Genomic DNA, 20,190 nt, shown 5'->3' with positions numbered 1-20,190 from the left:
AAAAAAAAATATGAAAAAAAAAAAAAAAGACCAAAAAAAAAAAAAAAAAAAAAGAAAAAAAAAAAAAGGAAAAAAAAAAAATTAAATAAAATAAAAAAAAAAAAGTTGTGTTGTTAAACAAGTGTTATTTTTAGTTTATTCCCAAGAGATAAAAAAAAAAAAAAAAAAAAAAAAAAAAAACATAAAAATAATTGCACAGATTAAATCAATATGAAAAGGTTTGTTTGATAATTAAGAAAAAAGGATTTAATTTATTTAAAAATTTTCTTTCTTTTTTAGGGGCCTTTTAGGAAAAAAAAAAAAAAAAAAAAAAAAAAAAAAAAAAAAAGAAAAATTTGGAAGTATATATTTAGATTTCTTTTCTTTTTTAATGGTGTTTTTATTATAAGGTTACAAATACAGTTTCTATTATTACAGAACTTTTCAATATGTACCAAATATATGGTTTTTTTTTTTTTTTTTTTTTTTTATCAAACAATACTGACAACCTAATGGCCGTTGGAAAAAAAAAAAAAAAAATTTTGTGAAAAAAAAACCAAAAAACTACAAAAAAAATTAAAAAAAAAATTAAAAATAAAAATAAAAATAAAAATAAAAAAAAAAAATTAGATGGAATCGGTGAGATTTAGGTTTTTACTTCTTTTTGTTTTATTTTTTTTTATTTTTTTTTATTTTTTTAGTTTTTTACAAATGCTTTATCAATTAAACCTTTTTTATAATAATAGTTAATAATATGATAGTTTTCCAAATCCCTTGTTTCGTCTATTAATTCTTTGAAATTTGAATTTTTAAAAGGGTTTCCAATTATTTGAGAAAATGTTTGCAAAATTAAATCACACAATGAGATGTGACCATTAACAAAACAAATATTAAAAATGAATTTATTATTATTATTATTATTATTATTATTATTATTATTATTATTATTATTATTATTATTATTATTATTATTAATATTATTATTATTAATATTATTATTATTAATATTATTATTATTTAAATTAATTATGGGGAATGAATTTTGAAATTGAGTATTTTCTAATAAGAATTTAGCCATTGGATAATTATTATTTTCAAATATAGAAAATAAAATTAATTTAAAATCTTTTAGATCAACTATATAGTTTTTTAGTATAAATGAGGTTATTTCAATATTATTTTGTTGAATTGATTCAAGTAATATTTGTTCATGAAATTTGTTTACTTTAGAATTAAATTGAATAAAAGATTGAATTTCATTAACACTAAAAACAGTACAGGCCTTTGAAAGTACTAATTCATCAAATTGAAAGTATTGTATTTGTTGATGATTTCCATTTACTTGATTGTGTTCCTGTAATTGTTGTTGTTGTTGTTGTTGTTGTTGTTGTTGTTGTTGTTGTTGTTGTTGTTGTTGTTGTTGTTGTTGTTGTTGTTGTTGTTGTTGTAATTGTTTATAATAAATACTATCTTTACGTATCATTGATAATGGTGAATTATCATAATCAGAATTAAATTGTGGGAAAGAAGGACCAAGATTATTTGGAGAAGTGTCAAGATGATGACTGTTTAAGTTTTGTTTAATGATATCCAATTCTTTAAAGAATAAATCAACTCTATTGGTATCTAAAAAATAAGCCAAATCAATGTTTGTAGAAATTGAATAGAAATCTAAAACCATCAAAGGAACATTTAATCTATCTATAGATTTTATTTCATTAACAGGGTAATCAAAGAAATGGAGTCGAATCAATTGTAAAACGTGTTCAAATGATGATGATAGTATCACTTGACAAGTAAACTCTGAAATTTTTAAACATAATGGTAAGAAATCAAAATAACCATATTGTCCATCGTATTGAAGGTTTGCATCATATTCAGTATCACCTGTTAATTTCAATAAATTTGATACCATAGATCTAGACAAAATATATTTTATAAGTTTTGGTGATTTTATAGCAATATAACGAAATCCATAATAAACTGATCTATGATCAATTTCATCTATAAAACATTCTTTAATCAATCTTTTATGAATAATTAATACCTGTTCTTGAGTTACATTTCTAGTTGATAATAAAATTTCAAATAACCTATTTAAAATTTTTTGAAATACAACTAAATGAATATTATTATTATTACTATTAATTCCTTTTACTCTTTGAATCCAATATTCTATTAAATCAATTATTAAAATTGAATCTTGATCACTATAGATTATATCACATTGATTATTATAAATTAATTTTGCACTATAAATTAATTCACCCTTTCTATTGATAATAGTTTTACCATCGATTGTTTCACTCTCCCAATAATCATTGAATAAATCTATATATTCTCTATCTAATTTTGTTAATTCACCACTATTCAATAAGAAATCAATTGCCCAACCATCATTGATTATATGATATTCATTGATTTGTTGAACCAATACTCTAATTGATTCTTCAGGAAATCTATGTAGTAAAAGTTTCATTCTACTTGAATCAATGGTCTCCATGACGATTGAACCATCATTGATTTTATTACATGTATTTAATATCATTTGTAAAACTCTATAAAATAATTGACTGGTACTATCATTAATTTGATCTAGATCTGCTTTTTCATTAAAATATTCCACTAAACTATAAATATTATCTAAACTTAACAAAGGATAACTATCACCACCAATTCCACTAGGACTATCCTTTTTTAAAAAGAATTCAAATTCTGAAAAATGAAATTTATCCAATACCACTCTATCAATACCCTTTTTGCTTGTAACACTCTGAATGAATGGATATTCAAAGATTTGATATTCTTCAAATTCATTTTGGTCAAGTTTTTCAAACTCTTGATACATTGACATTGCCAATTCAAATGTTTCACATCTAATACCTTTTTTAGAATGATACAAATATTTTGAAATTATTATATTTGATTCTAAATTTGAAAACCAATCAATATCACTTTGATCCTTTATCCATATTATTGGTTCAGAATTATTATTATTATCATTATTATTATTGTTATTATTATTATTATTATTAGAAAATAATTTTGGTAATATTTGATTCCAAATTGGAAACTTTATGTTATATCTCTCTATATCTGGTATTGAATTTAAAATATCTGCATAATAATCTTGTCTATCTATTTGGATTATCTCTAAAATTATTCCAATAAAATCTATAGAAGTTGGTAATGATATAAAACCTAAATTTTCAACTAAATTATTATTATTATTATTATTATTATTATTATTATTATTATTATTATTATTATTATTATTATTATTATTATTATTATTATTATTATTATTATTATTATTATTATTATTTTGATTATTATTTATTATTGAAGAATATAATTTTATAAATTCAATTATTCTTTCTGGATAAATTGAAATAAATTTTGTTTTAAGTTTAAAAGTTTTAAAAAGTTTATCATTTGTTGGTTGTATATTATTTTTGATTATATAATTTAAAGCATTTGGGCTAAGAGCTCTAAAACAATACTCGTAGATCATATCACAAACAGTTTGAGAATAGATATCTTGACCTACAGTATAGAATAAATCATCATATCTGTATAGGAATTGTAAAAGATATTGATACTTTTTCTCGAACAACATTATTTTTTGTAATTCTTTTAATTTAAAAGTAAGATCTGTATTATTATTAGCCATTATTTTAGTTATATTTGATTGAACTTGATTTAGTTTTTCAGTTTTGGCCTTTGTAAATTTAAAGAATGTTTTTATATAAAAAAGGAATACATCAAGTGATGATGTTTGTAAATTTTTATAAAGGTATTTTTCACCCATTTGCAATAGACTCATATCACTCTCTACATATAAACAATTTAAGTCATAAAATAATCTATTTAATAAATTCCCTGAGCTAATATAATATATATTTTCAAGTTTTGATTTATATTTTTGATCAGCATGGTTTTCATGAGAAATTTTTAACCTTTTATTTGGTTGTTCAACATTTTCCTCTTTCTCTTCATTATTATTATTATTGTTGTTGTTGTTGTTGTTGTTGTTGTTGTTGTTGTTGTTGTTGTTGTTGTTGTTGTTGTTGTTGTTGTTGTTGTTGTTGTTGTTGTTGTTGTTGTTGTTGTTGTTGTTGTTTTGTTGAGTGGGAGATGATGGTGAAGAAGGTGAAGGTGAGGGTGGTGGGATATAAAAATTATTATTTAAAACAAAGTTAACCATTTCTTCTTTATAATTTTTATTACTATTATTTAATGCCAATTTTAAAGAGCAATATCTTATTTCATCAGAAATTTGTGTGTATGATTTTGAATTTATTAAAAATTCAACAATAGATGGTGAACTATTTCCTATTGCCCATTCAAAGGTTTGTGATAATACCAAAAGTGAATATTTGTCACTAGTTAAAATAGTAAAACCTTCTAAATTATTACATTGAATGCTTAATAATACTAAATCTGTAATTTCAAAATCTATCCTTTTATAATCCATTAACAAATATAATAACTCTTTGAATATTTCAATTGGTATTTTTGTTGATTTATTATCAGTATAACAACCCATTGAAAAGAACAAACGAATTGAATTTAAGTCGAATCTAATAAAATCACCCCATATTATTTTATCTCTTAAAAGGCTATATTGTCTTTTTTTAATCATCCATTCAAATGAAGTTATTAAATTAAATTTGATTCTATTATTTACATTATATAATTTATGATTATCATAATAAATTTTGGTTGAGTGTAAATGTTTAAATATTAATTGAAATAAATATTTATTATGAATTACTCTCCAAAATAATTTTTCATTATTATTATTATTATTATTATTATTATTATTATTATTATTATTATTATTATTATTATTATTATTATTTTTATTACTCATTATTACATATTAAATTTGAATTAGCTTTTGAAAACAATGTAACTGACAAACAAAATTAGTTTGCCTAACCGAAAAAAAAAAAAAAAAAAAAACCAAAAAAAAAAAAAAAAAAAAAAAAAAAAAAAAAAAAACAAAAATGATGATGTTGCAAAAGTATCATTTTATTTTTATCAAATTAAAATCAGTGAACAATCATTAAAAGGGAAATAAAAAAAACTAAAAATAGAAATTAAAAAGAGGTGTCCCTGTTTTTTTTTTTTTTTAAAAAAAAAAAATAATTAAATTTAATGATTAATATTGAATTGGGGATGGGGGGTTTTTTAAAAAAGTTATAAAAAAAAAAAAATTTTAAAATTTAGGGAAATAAATTTATTTTAAATTTTATCTTTAAATTTAAACCATGGGTCCATGATTATCGGCATCATTTTCATTATATTGTTCGATATTATTATTATTATTTGATTTAATATTTGACATCATTGAAAAGAAGAAATCATCAGTTAAGTAACTATCATCGTTTGAGTATTTATTATATTCATTTCCACTATGAACACCAATTGAAGTGATATTATTTTTATTATTTACACTAGAATTAATGATATTGATGATGTCAGGATCTTTTTCAAAATCATCAATATATTGATCTATATATTGATCAAGTTCGTATTCATCATCAACACCACCACCACCGCCGCCATTAATATCGTAATTATAATCATTTTGGTGTTGTTTATCATTATTAACATCAAAATCGATAATTGCAGATTTATCATTATATTGTTGTGGTTTTTGAAATTCACCCATTTCAATTGGAGCTATATCAAAGTCTTCATCATATTGTTCATCATCACCTAAACCATCATAATTTTCATTTTTACCTTTACCTTTTCCTTTACTTTTATCTTTTTTATAAATATTTGTACCCTTTATAGATTTAATTGTTTCTTCAATCATATCAGTTTGTTTAATTGAATGTGCCACATTATTAAATATTGAACCAACCTTATGGAAATTTTTCTCTAATAATGGTGCTGAATTTAATGTCATCACCCTATATAATTCATATGGGTACGCATAAAAATGTAATATAGCACAAAATAACATTTCTATTAAAATTAAACAATTCTATATATATATAATTGGAAAATATTATTAGTACTAGGTTTTCTTTTTTTTTTTAAAATCATTTTTTTTTTTTTTTTAAAATCATTTTTTTTTTTTTTTTTTTTACATACACAAATAAAAACAAGAAGTTCATCACTATCAAATTCGTGGGATTCTGGTATCATACCAAAATAATCCAAAGCAATTAATGCCATATATTGCCAAAAAATGAGTCCAATTAAAATTTTGATTGATAAAAACTTTAAAACTGGTTTGAATGGTGATACTTCATCGTGAGATATCTAATAAATAATAATAATGAATTATTTATTAATAAATATGAAAATAAAATTATAAAATTATATAAACTAAAAAAAGCAATAAATACCTTTAAAAACAACATTACAAAATATAAAGCTAAACCAACAGACACAAAAGTAATTGTCATATTATATGGGTATAAGGTATTAAATTGCATGAAACTATTACCCTGTCTATTGTAAACAGTTAAAATAATAACTAAAATTGCCATCAATGGTTTTATAATAACATATTGTAAAATAAATATTCTACTAATTTGTAAAAATTTTCTATAAAATTGTAATTAACCGATTAATAATAAATTTTTTTTTTTTTTTTTTTTTTTTTAATAAGAAATAATTATAAACTATCATACTCGCTAGGTTTATATAAATATTCTATTTGTTTGAATGGACTTAATGATACTGGTTCGTGTGCAATAAAATGTGTTACCAAATTACTATCACCTCCGCCATAACTAATTAATAATGCAAAAAAACTATAAATTACATAAGACTCATAACTATTAAAATAAATAATGTTTGTAAACAAATTAATAATAAAATACAAAAATAATAATAAAAATAATAAAAAAAAACATACCAGTCTCTTGCTAAAGCAAAATAAATTTCGTATTGATGAAAAATGATTGAAAGAATTGTGAATATACTATAAATAGGAATCATGAATATGATTCTAACAATATAACGTTGGTGATCCGGTTGACAATAATATTTAAAGTGTTTATAAATAAGATGTGAGGTCATTATAACTGTTACAACACATAAAATTAGTCCTATTACAATTGCCGCATGATAAAATGTAACATTTTCATTTAAGAAATCCTTCCATACAAATGTCATTTACATAAATCTATATATGCACACTAAATATTTTTTTTTTTTTCCTTTCTTCTTCTTTTCTTTCTTTATTTTTCTTCTACTTTTCTATTTCTTTTGTTTTTCTTTTTTTTTATTTTTTTTTTATTTTTTTATTTTTAAAACAATAAAAAAAAAAAAAAAAACGATATAAATAAAATTGATAAAAATATATTGTATTATATGTTTTTCTTATCAAAACATTTATGAATTTTTTTTTTTTTTAATTTATTTTTTTTTCTTTTTTTTTTTTTTTTTTCTCACAAAGTGTGTGGTGGTGCCAGGGTTACATTAAAAAAAACAAATCAAAAAAATAAAAAACAAAAAAAAAAAAAAAAAAAAAAAAAAATTTAAAATATTTTATAAAAGTACAACCCCACATAAATATCTAACCTAATCTTCTTTAAAAACAAAAAAAAAAAAAACAAAAAAAAATATTTTTTCATTTTTTTCATTTTATTTTTCAATTACTTTTAATTTTTTAACAATGATTAATTTTTTTTATTTTTTATATGGATTTAGTAAAAATAGAACACCCAAAAATACACAAAATGATATAAAATATTAAAAAATGAATGTAATCATTTTTTTTTTTTTTTTTTTTTTTTTTTTTTATCAAAAATTTTATTTTAAGAATTAATTTACATTTTTTGTAATCATTTTTTTATTTTGAAGAACAATGAGTAAATAAATTATATAAATAATTTATATTTTTATAAAAAAATAAAAAAATTGGTTTGGAAACAATGATTTTAATTTTTTTTATTCCAATAATGTATGAACAATCAAAATACACAAAATAATATAAAAAAAATGTAACTGTTCTTTTTTTTTTTTTTTTTTTTTTTTTGTTTTAAAGATAGTTGAAAAAAACAGAAAATTCAAGTCGAACTATTAAATTTAGTCGGGGTTTTTTTTTTTTTTTTTTATTTTATTTATGTGCACAAACAAATTTTAATACAAATAAATATTAAATTAATAATTTTATAAAATTTTTAATAAAATAAAATAATTAATTAAAAATTAATAATTATCTCATTTTATCTATTTTTTAAAAAGATAACATTTTTAGTGGATATATTTTTATTTATATATTTATATATATATATATTTTTTTTTTTTTTTTTTTTTTTTTTTCGAAGATATTTTCGAACACAAAAAATAGGTTAATGAATTTTCTGTGATTATTTTATTTTTTATTTTATTCTGGATTGCTATTAATAAATTTATACAAATCATTGAACCCCAATCCATTTAAATATTTAATATATTGTGTTATATTTCCGCTATTATGCTCAAATTGAAAAGAGTTTGAAAAAAATATAAAGGCAATTGATCTAATTATTGACAAATTTTGATACTTTCTTATTTTGTCATTGATACTCTGTGGTTCTTTTAAAATATTAAAATTATTATTATTATTATTATTATTATTATTATTATTATTATTATTATTATTATTATTATTATTATTATTATTATTATTATTATTATTATTATTATTATTATTACCGCTACTACTATTGTTATTATTATTAAAATAATTATTAAAATCATTAAAATTGGTAGTTAATGCCATTGAATTTGCACTTTCAGACCATTGATTTTTTAAAACTTTTGAAAAAAAGTTTGAAAATTGGATTAAAATTTGATGATGAGATTTAAAATTTTTTTTTTTTGATAATTTAAATTCTCTAACTGGTATATGCCTATTAAATTTTAATAGATGTTGAATTTTTAAATGCTCAGATTTAAAATTGAGTAAAATGGAAGCGACCAAATTCATTGGGATAGAGGTAATTGAAAGGAATGCTAATTTATTAAAAATGTTAACTGGTGGAGCTATTGTGAATGGTAATTGATATTTAGCAACGATCGTTGAACAATTGCTATAGAATTGAAGTATCCAATGTTGAGCTATTGGATGATCATTTGTTTTAATCAATGCTAGCGAAGCAAATGTATGAAAATATTTTATAAACATTTTAATGGTTGAATAATAATGAACATGGATACATTTAATATTGAAAAGTGGTTTCTTTTTGGGATAACGGCTCCAACATCTTATCCAATCAGTTGATAACCAATGTAACAATAGATCATTATAACTTCTTAATAAATTTATTCTAAATTGGAAATCTTTAAATTCAAATAAATTCTGTAATGGAGATAAAAAATTATTAAATAAATTTGCAAATGAACACATATTGATTCTAGAGAATAATTTTAAAACTTCTGTTCTATTATTATCACCATTCCAACGACGTAAAAATTTTACCAAAAAATCATCAACCTCTGGGAATCCCTCCAATGTAAAATCAGTAAATCTTATAAGGGCTTTTAATAGTTGATCAAATAATTTCAATGAATTTTTATCTTTACTCTTTGAACTTAATAAAGGAAGAGAATTTAAAACCCAATTTTTTAATCTTTGAATTTGAACATTACCATGACCCAATAATGATAAATGATGAAATCCATATGGAATAATTCTATTATTATTATTATTATTATTATTATTATTATTATTATTATTATTATTATTACTATTATTATTATTATTATTATTATTATTATTATTATTATTATTATTATTATTATTATCATTATTATTTTTAGGCATTATAATATCAGCAATTAATTTTGGAAATTTAATTTGTGGAATTTGATCAGAAAAATAAGATATATTATAAAAATCATCAGTACTAGTCCATCCTGAAGCTTTTGATTGAGAATATTGATAAATTTCTAAAAGAGGTTTAAGATGATAAAATTTTGTTTGTGTACAACAATTTTTTAACCATAATAATCTTTTAGGTTGACAGTCGGACATCTTTGTAATTTTAGATAAAAATTTTGCGACTGGTTTTCCAAGGTTTAGGTATTCTAAAAATTTGAAAAAAAATGAATAATGAACAGAGAGAATTGCCTTATTTAAATTATCAAATGACCTTTCTATCCAATCCAAACTTTTAAACATAAATGCCTCTGATATAGTTGTCCTATTTGAAAAAAAAGGGTTCATTAATGATATCAAATTTGATAATGAACTGTCATCGAAAACCTCTACCAATTTTAAATGTTGAAAAATTGAATATTTTGTTGCATGTGTTACATATTGCGTATCTACCATTATAAGTTTAAACACTAATTTAGATTGCCTCTTATCTAATCTATTCTTTGTAATATATTGAATCAATGTCTTGATTGATTGTTCGTAAACTTCTTCATATGTATTTTTAATGAAATTCTGTTGATTTTTTTTAGTTTTTACTTTTGGTTTTTTAGTATTTTCATTTATATTTAAATCTGCTTCAATTTTATGTTTTAAATCTTTAAAAAAAAAAAAAAAAAAAAACTTTAGTTAAAAAAAAAGAAAAAAAAAAAAAAAAATTTTAAATAATTACAATTTAATATATATTTTATTGAATATTCAAAATCTTGACTATCTAAATTTCTTCTATCATTTGACAAATTCCTTTGAATAAAATTTTCTGCTGTTGTTTTTGAAAGTGTATATAAATTTAAAGTTTCTAAAGATTTTTGATTACTCATATTTGTGTTTTTGGAAATAAAAAAAAAATATTTGAAAAAATGAAAAAAAAAAAAAAGAAATTTTTTTTTTTTTTAAGCTCTTTGCTAAAAAAAAAGATATTTCCAAAATTGTTTTAGGTGTTTTTAACTTTTTTTGGAATTATTTTTTTTTATTTTAAAAGAGCGTATACAATTTCTATTTAAATACAAAGATTGAAAATTTTGGAATTTAAAAACTATAAATAAAAGAAAAAAAATATATTTTATTTTATTTTTTTTAATTTTTTTAATTTTTTTTTATTTTTTTTTTTTATTTTATTTATTTACTTTTTAAATATTTTCCTTTATGGAATTTCAAAGTGATAAGATCACCAATCTCATCAATTTGACGAAGTGCCCAATCCAAATCTTCAATGGTATGAGAAGCTGAAATACAGAAACGAGTACGTGGTTCAGTTAAAGGTGTAGCAGGATAACCAACGACAACGACAGCAATATGTTTCTCTAGACAAAGACGGGAGAAAGCCGATAATTTAGCAGGATTAAATAACATCAAAGGAATGACTGGAGAGTCTTTATTACCCAAGATAACGAAACCCATTTCACGAATTTTCTCTCTAAAGTAATTTGAATTGTCATGTAATTGTTTTAATTTCTTTGCACCAGTGTCAGTACCATCTTCACCCATGATAACACGTAAAGCCTCCAAAGCTTGCACAGCGCAAACTGGACTCATACTATTTGCATAAACTTGAGAGAAAGAAGATTGACGAAGATGATCGATCAAAGATTTATCACTTGCAACATAACCACCGATTGCACCAAATGATTTTGTGTAAGTACCCATAAGGATATCGATCTCCTTTGGATCGATACCATAGTAATCGACGATACCACGACCCGTTTTACCAAGGGCACCAATTGAATGAGCCTCATCGATGTAGAGGTAACATTTGTACTTCTTTTTGATGGCAAGAATCTCTGGAAGATTTGCAACCTCACCCTCCATAGAGTAGATACCTTCAATAATGATTAAAATCATAGTCCATGGACGATGAGTACGTGGTTGACCTTGAATGATTGACTCTCTAATGACCTCTTCCAAATGTTTGGAATCGTTATGACGAAATACCTTAACTTTACAACCTGTATTCTTACAACCGGTGGCCAATGATGCATGATTCAATGAATCACTAATGATTAAACCACCCTTACCAATCAATGCTGGTAATGTACCAGAGTTGGTTGCAAATCCCATTTCAAATACGATTGCATCCTCTTTTCCAACGAAACGAGCTGTTAAATTCTCCAAATCTCTTTGTGGTTCACTTAATCCTACCTCTGCACTCGTGCTACCAGTGTAAACACCATATTTATAGATACTATCGATCACTTTGTCTGCTACTGGTCCTTCATTTTGTGCAAATCCTAAATAATTATAACTTCCTAAATTCAAACATTTGATTGTCTTTCCTCCTGTTAACTCTAAACGTTGAGAATAATGTTTACTAGCTCTTGGCATAACATCAATCCATGCTCCTGCTATACTATTGATTGGTCTATCCCATGCATCTTTAATTCTACCATACATACGTCTTTGATAAAAATATTCAAATTCAACAAATAAAGGTGCATATCCCTATATATATATATATATATATAAAAAAAAAAAATAAAAAATAAAAAAAAAAAATAAAAAATAAAAAAAAAATAAATTAATTTATTAATAATTTAAAATTAAAAAGGAATTACAGAGAAGAAAAAAAAAAAAAAAAAAAAAAAAAAAGGTTTTTTTTTTTTTTTTTTTTTTTTTTTTTTAATATCTATAAAATATATATACCTCTGGTGTATGTAAATATCTTTCACCCTTTAATTTACCAATAAATTCTGCTAGTTTACCATTAAAAATGATAAATGCATATGCTATATATAAAAATAAAATTGGTAAATAGCCAACGTCATCTACATTCTCGACATCTTCTTTATCTTCCATTGTATTTTATGAAATTTCGGGTTTGTGTTTGACAAAGAATAATAAATATTATTTTTTACTTTTTTTTTTTATTTAAAATTTATTTTTTTATTTATTTTTTTCTATTATTACAATTATTAATTATTATTATTATTATTTCATTAAATCTATTTGAAAAGATAATTTATCATAATATTATTTGTAAAAGGTTGGTGGGTATGATAATTAATAAAAAAAAAAAAATAAAAAATAAAAAATAAAAAAAATAAAAAATAAAAAAAAAAAATTAAAAAAAAAAATTTTAAAAAAAAAAATGTGGCGCTATTCGTGTCTCTGGGAATTGTTTTTTAAAAAAAAAAATTAAAAAATAAAAAAAATTAAAAAAAAAATAAAAAGAAATCATTGAGGGTTACAATTATTAACCATTTGATACTATTAATTTAAAATCAAAGTAATTTCATAAAAATAAAAAGAAATCTTTAAGGGTTACAATTTTTTTTTTTAATTGCCTCGACACTAATGATAACAAAAAAAAAAAAAAAAAAATTTAAATCCAAGAATAATGTCTCAAAAAATAATAAACAATGATAAGGTTTTGTGAATATACAAACAAAAAATCAACACCAAAATTGTTAATAAATATTAATTTTGTAAACTTAAACCCCTTTTTTTTTTTTTTTTAATTCACACATAAATCGCTTTGTTTGCAATAAAATTTTATTTTTTTTTTTTTAATTTAATTTTTTTTTTTTTTTTTTTTTTAATTTAATTTTTTTTTTTTATTTTTTTTTTTATTTTTGGTTTTTTTTTTTTTTTTTTGTTTTATAATTATCATTCGCACAAAAAATTAAAAATAAATTTATTCAGATAGATAGTTAATTGATAATGAAAAGCCAATAAAAGAAAAAAAAAAAAAAACCTATAAATAAATAAAAATAAAATTAAGATATAAAAAAAATAACATAATAGCAATAAATATAAACAGTTATAAAAAATGGTAGTTTCAAAGAAACCTTTCATTTATAGTATGTTTTAATTCAACTTTAATAATAATAAATAATAAATTATAAATAAATAATAATAATAATAAAAATATTAATTAATATATATATATTTTTTTTTTATTTATTTTTTTTTTATTTTTTTTTTTTATTCAGCTGTTGGAGCGGTTTTAATTATAGTTTTAATATTTCAAATGAATTATTATTTTAGAATCGATTCAAAATTAACAGAAAGAGATGTAAAAAATTCAGTAAATGGTGGAATATCAGGAGGAATAAATAGGAATGTGGTAGGAGAAGAGATAGATCCAACCATATTTGTATCATTAGCAGCATATAGGGATGTATTTTGTTCAGACACTATAAATTATATATTTAATCATGCCAATCGACCAGAGAAAATATTCATTGGTATAGTAGATCAAGGATCAGAGTTTTTAGAGGAAGATCCAAATCAAGATCCATCATTTCCAAATTCATACTGTTATAGGGGGTTAAAGGTAGCACCCGAATTGATACAATCAAATGTTAGAAGAATAGCATTGACAGTGGCACAATCGAAAGGACCAACATTAGCACGTTATTATGCAACAACCCTCTACAACAATGAGACATATTTCATGCAAGTCGATAGTCATCTACGTTTTATTAAAGGTTGGGATTCATTGATTATCAATGATCTTTGGTTGACAAAATCATACGCACCTATTGGTGAAAATGGTATACCACGTACCGTATTAACTCATTATCCAATGGCTTACAATGTTGAAGATAGTGGTTTACCAGTGATTGATCAAACAGGTGTACCAAGATTATGTAAAGGTGAATTCAATTCTCGTGGTATCATCACCTTCAATTCATTCATCCTAAAGGCAACAACTAAGCCTGCCGAATGTCCTTACATTGCCGCTGGTTTCTTTTTCACCTCTGGTGAAGCAATTAAATTGGTACCATTTGATCCTCATCTTTCAAATCTATTCGAAGGTGAAGAAATTCTATACAGTGTTAGAATGTATTCAGCTGGATTTAGATTCTTTGCTCCAACTCTCAACGTTTGTTTTCACTATTACTCTCGTCCAAAATCTCCAAAATTCTGGGAAGATAATAAACAATACTATTTAGATATGCAAAAATCGGTTGAACGTTTAAAATACATCTTACGTTGGCCTTTAGAGAATACTCCTGATCTCTCTGAACCACAATTTGCTGAAATCGATAAATATACCATTGCTAATACTACCATTTTAACTGAATATTATCAACGTTGGAAAATTGATGTTGAAAATAAAAAAGTACATTGGCATCAATTTTGTGATCAACAACCTCCACAAGAATAAATTTTATAATATATAATAAATAAATAAATAAAAAGAAATAAAAATAATAAAATAATAAAATAATAAAATTAATTTAATTGTTTTTGTATGATAATATTAATAAATTTTTATAAAAATTTAAATTATATATTCAAATGATACTTTGGAATAATTGTAAAATATCCAGTGTAAGTGGGGAGTGTTTTTCAACTCGTGATATTTTCATTTTTAGTTTCATTAATAGAAAACAAAAATATAAATAAATTGTTAAACTTATCCTACACCTCAATAATTATAGATTTAAAAAAAATTTGGAAATGGAAAAAAAAAAAAAAAAAACAAAAAAGTTAAAGAACAAATTTCAATCGATTTTGACTATATGAATCAATTGAGATAGTTGTTAACAAATTAATAAATTTTTAATAAGGGTTATTGTTTATTTACTGATAATTTTTTAAATTGATGGTCAGAAATCCTATTTAAGATTTAAAAAAGTTTTCAAAAATTATTTTTTTTTTTTTTTTTTTGAATTGTAATCCTGAGGTTTAAAAAAAAAAAAAAAAAAAAAAAAAAATAATAATAAGATTAACAAAAATTAAAATTTAAAATTACAACTTTATTTAAAAAATCATTATTTGGATTATTTAATTATTTTTTTTTTAAATCATTAAACAAAGTTCCTTCATTTAATTCTTTAATTGTATCATCACAACCACCAATTAAAGTACCATCAACAAATACTTGAGGATATGTTGGGAAACCAGTGAACATCTTAATGCTTAAACGTTGTGACCACATGGAAAAGTATGATCCGTATTCTAAGTATTTAAATTGAACTCCTTGTTCACCTAAAACCTAAAAATATGAATTTAAAAATTGTATTAGAAAATAGTTTAATTGGGGGAAAAAAAAAAAAAAAAAAAAAAAAATATAAATATATATATCGAGCAAGAATACAAACCTTGTTTACTTTGGAAACATGAGGATTATAAGCCATACCAACTACAACTACTCTATTACTGTTAATTAACAATATAAAAATAAAAAAAAAATTTCAATATATTTATTTTTACATATTTGTAATAATATTTTTTTTTTTTTTTCAAATACAAACTTGGTAATGGATTCTTCAACTTCATTTATAACATCAGAATGATAGTTATTTATAAAATTAGATATATTTTCAGTTTTTTTGGTTAAAATTCTTCTGTTGGTTGACATTTTTATTTTATACTTGAATTATTTGAGTTATTTTTTTATTTTTGATGGTAATGAGCTTTTGAGATGAAAAAAAAATTTTTTTTTTTTTTTCTTTTTTTACTTTTTTTTTTTTTTTTTTTTTTTTTTTTTTTTTTTTTTTGTGTAATCATTTGCTGGTTCGATTCAAAAAAAAATTGTGACAAATTAATTAGCAAATTAATTAAATGAAAATAATGACATTGATTTGGCGAAAAAAAAAAAAAAATGAAGAGAAATTCATAGTTGATATCACAATTCAAATTATTTTGTGAATGGTGCACCAACTTTGAAAAGTTAATACAAATGTACAATGCTGACTTTTCCATCACAAGACTTATGTCTCACAACCGTTAGATTGCGTTGTCTTTTCATCATCTACAGCTCAAATGAACAAATTGTTGGTTAATGTAAGGTAATATACCTTTTGCTTATTGTTTATTTAATTTTTGTTTTAGAAAGTAATGTTTCTGTTGGTAGTTAATGAGGGGAAGGATGTGTTGATTTGGTGTTGTTTGAATGTGGACTAGTTTTACTTGATTACTTTAACGTTGAATTGTTGGGCTGAATTATAAAGATTATAAATCTATGGATGTGTTAGATTATATAAAAACCAACATCACATTATCAATGCCCAAAATCACTCAAGAATAATTTTTATGTCTTCAAATTAATATTTTTAATAAAAAATGGTGGAATATGGAAATTTATTTAATTGTATTTTTTTTTTTTTTTTTTTTTAACAGTTAACAAAATCCACCAGAATTAGATTTACCATATTAAATTTTCATTTCCCACAAATTTTTAAAATTTCAAGAAAATAAGAGCAAAACAGGGTGTAAAATAGTATAATAAAATTTTTTTTTAAAAAAAAGATCCTAATAGAATCCATCAATTGTATTTTTTGTTTATCTTTTGTTTTTAATTATTTAATATTTAATTTAATTTAAATTAATTTAAGTTGGATTTTTTTTTTTTTTTTTTTTTTTTTTTTTTTTTTTTTGATCGTTAATTATTGAATTATTGTTATTATTTTTTTTTTTTTTTTTTTGATTGTTAATTATTGATTATTATTATTATTATTTTTTTTTTTTTTTGATTGTTTAACATTAAAAAAAAAAAAAAAAAAAAAAAAAAAAAAAAAAAAAATAAATTAATCAGTACCAGGAATAATTTGAGGAGTTGAAGATTCAAAACCAGCTAAATTATCATTTTTACTTCTTTTATATTCTTCTTTTACAAAACAAATTAAGAAAAAGGCAATACCAGAAGCACCAACCAATATCCAATTGAGGTATTTAGCGGGTACAATTGAGCCAACCATAATTGATACAAAAGTTATTACATTGATAAAGATAGAGATGATAGCAGTTCCAACGGATTCGGGTACGGGATAAGAGCATTCTACACTTGCTTCGTAAATGATTGGATAGAAACTATTGATTAGAAAACCACCAGCAACATTTAACAATTGACCTAACCAATACCAATCTGGTAATAGTTTATGATCGATTAATAAAGAAAAAAAAGTGAAAACTACAGTATTCAAAGCAAAAATGACTAAAAGTAATTTTTTGAAATTATGAACACGATCGTGAATTGCACCTAAAAGTAAGCCACCAACCATACCAGCGATAATACCAAAGAAACCTAACCATTTGGCTTGAGTTTGATTGTAATCATCTTGAACGATTTCAACGAAAACAGCACCCCAACCAGCATATACACCTGAACATAAAGAGCATGCTATACAAAGTAATGCAGCACTTGGTTCAGTTAAAAAGTCACCAGATTGAATGAATAGATCACGCCAACTTTCAAAGAGTGTCTTTTGTTCTTTATAGACTACACTTGAATCGATTAACTTTTTATTACTCGATTGAATATCGGAAAAGAAAGAGGTAGCAGATGGTGGAGTCTTTGGTTTCTCTGGGAAATAAATGAGTATTACAGCCAATAAAACCACAGCAAATGCTGCCTCACCATAGAGTAATATCTTCAAATTTCTATCATCAGTACAAACCAATGCTAAAAGGAAACCAATTGCAGATCCAATGAAATTTGAAAGTGTTGCAATCGCAGTGGATAGTGTACGTTCTTGTGGTGCAAACCAAACTGCTGATAATTTAGTTGGTAAGATCATAACGATTGGTCCTGCAGCAGCATTTAAAACTTGACCAATAACAATGAGGAAAAATGTTTTATCACCACCCATAGGTATACACCTTATAATACCACCACTTGCAACTAAAAAGCCTGCCACAATAACATTCTTTCTTATACCATATCTACCAATGGTCCAACTGAATACCATTGATAATGGCACAAATACTAAAGGTCCAATAGCACATAACCAATTGATACTTGACATCGATGTATCATAGAAACTACTTGCCATTGGTGCAACTGTACCAAATGTAATCCAAAAATTACATTGGTTCAATGATAATAACATAAATACAAATAAAATCCACCAACGAGTTTTATAAACTTTAAATGATGTATTCTCTCCTTCCCTTTGATTTGGTAATAATAATCGTTCATCATTGTCGTCATCATCATCATTATTATTATTAGCTCCATCATTAATCATTGAATCATCATTGATAGTATAGTTATAATTTTCAATGGTTCGGTGTTCACTAAATCCTGTATCAATACCACCACTAACTAAACTATTATTATTTCCATATCTCCTTGAATAATATTCATCTATATCATCTCCCATAGATTTTTTTTATATATATAAATATATTTATTTGTTCTATTTTTTTTATTTTTATTTTATTTATAGTTTATTTTTTTTTATTTTATTTTAATTTATTTTATTTATAGTTTCGTTTAATTTTTTTTTATTTATTTTTGTTAATTAAAAAAAAAAAAAATTTCGATATATAAAAAAAAAACAGAAAAAAAAAAACTAAACAAATCTTGGTGGTGTGAATAAACTTAGTATTGTTTGAAACAGTGCAAAAAAATAAAAAAAAAAATAAAAAAAAAATAAAAAAAAAATAAAAAAAAAAAAATAAATAAAAATAAAATTTCACCAGGGATTTTGGTTATTTTTTAATGGTTTTTTTTATTTATAATTTTTTGGTTATTATTTTTATTTTTTTTTTTTTCCCCTCAGAATTATTTGAGAAAACCAATTTAAATTGATTCCATTTTTTTTATTTTTTTATTTTTTTCTTAATTTTTTTGTTCTTAAACCTTGATTTTTTTTATTTTTTTATTATTAAAATAAATGCAAACATAAAAACATTATTAAAAAAAAAAACAAAAATAAAAGTAAACAATAAAATCAATGGCATCATTAGAAGCAAAGTCAACCACAATTGGGGTAATTGGGACAACAGGTAGAGATAAATCAAGACCATTAAATAGTAAACATTTTGATTATTTGTGTGATACATTTCGGCAATATCTTAATAATTTAGAAACACAACACAAGATAGAACTAAACAATATAACATTAATAAGTGGGGGTGCGGCATGGAGTGATCATGTTGCAGTTGATTATTTTTTAAAAAACCCAACAACTTGTAAACTTATTATCCATTTACCATGTTTAATCGTTGGTTATAAAGTTGATGAGAAAATAACACAATATCGATTTGATGTTGAACATCCAAATGGTGTAATAACCAATGGATATCATTCAAACTTTAGCAAACAAATTGGAAGAGATACAATACTTGATTTAATAAAAGCCAAAGAATTGGGTGCAATTTTAGATAATTCAGAATTTGGCTTTAAAAATAGAAACACAAGTATCGCTAAACAGTCTGATTTTTTAGTTGCTTTTACAGGAGCTGTTGGTCCTGCACCACTTGGTGGTGGAACACTTGATACTTGGAAAAAATCAAAATCATTATATAAACATCATATCTCAATACCTGAATCTTTCACTTCAATTCAATCTGTATTAAAAAAATAAAAAAAAAAATAAAAAAAAAAATAAAATAAAAAAAATTAAATAAAGGTTATTGTTGTA

General features: G+C 22.4%; 8 protein-coding genes across 8 annotated transcripts; 2 read left to right on the top strand and 6 right to left on the bottom strand.

Annotated features, from left to right (window-relative positions):
• Positions 1-676: 676 nt before the first annotated feature.
• DDB_G0291289 (hypothetical protein) lies at positions 677-4,855 on the bottom strand (the record flags this gene model as incomplete). The annotated part of the gene is made up of 1 exon (XM_630026.1): positions 677-4,855. One exon carries the CDS (start codon positions 4,853-4,855, stop codon positions 677-679), a length of 4,179 nt encoding a protein of 1,392 aa, XP_635118.1.
• Positions 4,856-5,248: 393 nt separating this feature from the next.
• On the bottom strand, positions 5,249-7,122 carry tmem184D (transmembrane protein 184D; the record flags this gene model as incomplete). Its single annotated transcript, XM_630025.1, has 5 exons — positions 5,249-5,980; positions 6,091-6,261; positions 6,348-6,531; positions 6,636-6,782; positions 6,863-7,122. 5 exons carry the CDS (start codon positions 7,120-7,122, stop codon positions 5,249-5,251), a joined length of 1,494 nt encoding a protein of 497 aa, XP_635117.1.
• A 1,216-nt stretch (positions 7,123-8,338) lies between these two features.
• Positions 8,339-10,692, bottom strand: DDB_G0291285 (hypothetical protein; the record flags this gene model as incomplete). The annotated part of the gene is made up of 2 exons (XM_630024.1): positions 8,339-10,470; positions 10,545-10,692. The coding sequence occupies 2 exons, from the start codon at positions 10,690-10,692 to the stop codon at positions 8,339-8,341; spliced, it is 2,280 nt and encodes a 759-aa protein (XP_635116.1).
• A 298-nt stretch (positions 10,693-10,990) lies between these two features.
• Positions 10,991-12,664, bottom strand: sptB (serine C-palmitoyltransferase subunit; the record flags this gene model as incomplete). The annotated part of the gene is made up of 2 exons (XM_630023.1): positions 10,991-12,310; positions 12,512-12,664. The coding sequence occupies 2 exons, from the start codon at positions 12,662-12,664 to the stop codon at positions 10,991-10,993; spliced, it is 1,473 nt and encodes a 490-aa protein (XP_635115.1).
• A 973-nt stretch (positions 12,665-13,637) lies between these two features.
• On the top strand, positions 13,638-14,981 carry gnt2 (GlcNAc transferase; the record flags this gene model as incomplete). The annotated part of the gene is made up of 2 exons (XM_630022.1): positions 13,638-13,668; positions 13,801-14,981. 2 exons carry the CDS (start codon positions 13,638-13,640, stop codon positions 14,979-14,981), a joined length of 1,212 nt encoding a protein of 403 aa, XP_635114.1.
• Positions 14,982-15,608: 627 nt separating this feature from the next.
• DDB_G0291281 (hypothetical protein) lies at positions 15,609-16,181 on the bottom strand (the record flags this gene model as incomplete). Its single annotated transcript, XM_630021.1, has 3 exons — positions 15,609-15,815; positions 15,922-15,979; positions 16,075-16,181. 3 exons carry the CDS (start codon positions 16,179-16,181, stop codon positions 15,609-15,611), a joined length of 372 nt encoding a protein of 123 aa, XP_635113.1.
• A 1,168-nt stretch (positions 16,182-17,349) lies between these two features.
• On the bottom strand, positions 17,350-19,458 carry DDB_G0291279 (hypothetical protein; the record flags this gene model as incomplete). The annotated part of the gene is made up of 2 exons (XM_630020.1): positions 17,350-18,908; positions 19,449-19,458. The coding sequence occupies 2 exons, from the start codon at positions 19,456-19,458 to the stop codon at positions 17,350-17,352; spliced, it is 1,569 nt and encodes a 522-aa protein (XP_635112.1).
• A 42-nt stretch (positions 19,459-19,500) lies between these two features.
• Positions 19,501-20,133, top strand: DDB_G0291277 (hypothetical protein; the record flags this gene model as incomplete). Its single annotated transcript, XM_630019.1, has 1 exon — positions 19,501-20,133. The coding sequence occupies one exon, from the start codon at positions 19,501-19,503 to the stop codon at positions 20,131-20,133; it is 633 nt and encodes a 210-aa protein (XP_635111.1).
• Positions 20,134-20,190: the final 57 nt, after the last annotated feature.

The sequence above is a fragment of the Dictyostelium discoideum genome (assembly GCF_000004695.1).
Source record: "Dictyostelium discoideum AX4 chromosome 6 chromosome, whole genome shotgun sequence".
In the NCBI taxonomy this organism is placed as follows: domain Eukaryota; phylum Evosea; class Eumycetozoa; order Dictyosteliales; family Dictyosteliaceae; genus Dictyostelium; species Dictyostelium discoideum.
The sequence above is the reverse complement of the archived record's forward strand: the minus strand, read 5'-3'. Positions and strand labels throughout refer to the sequence as shown.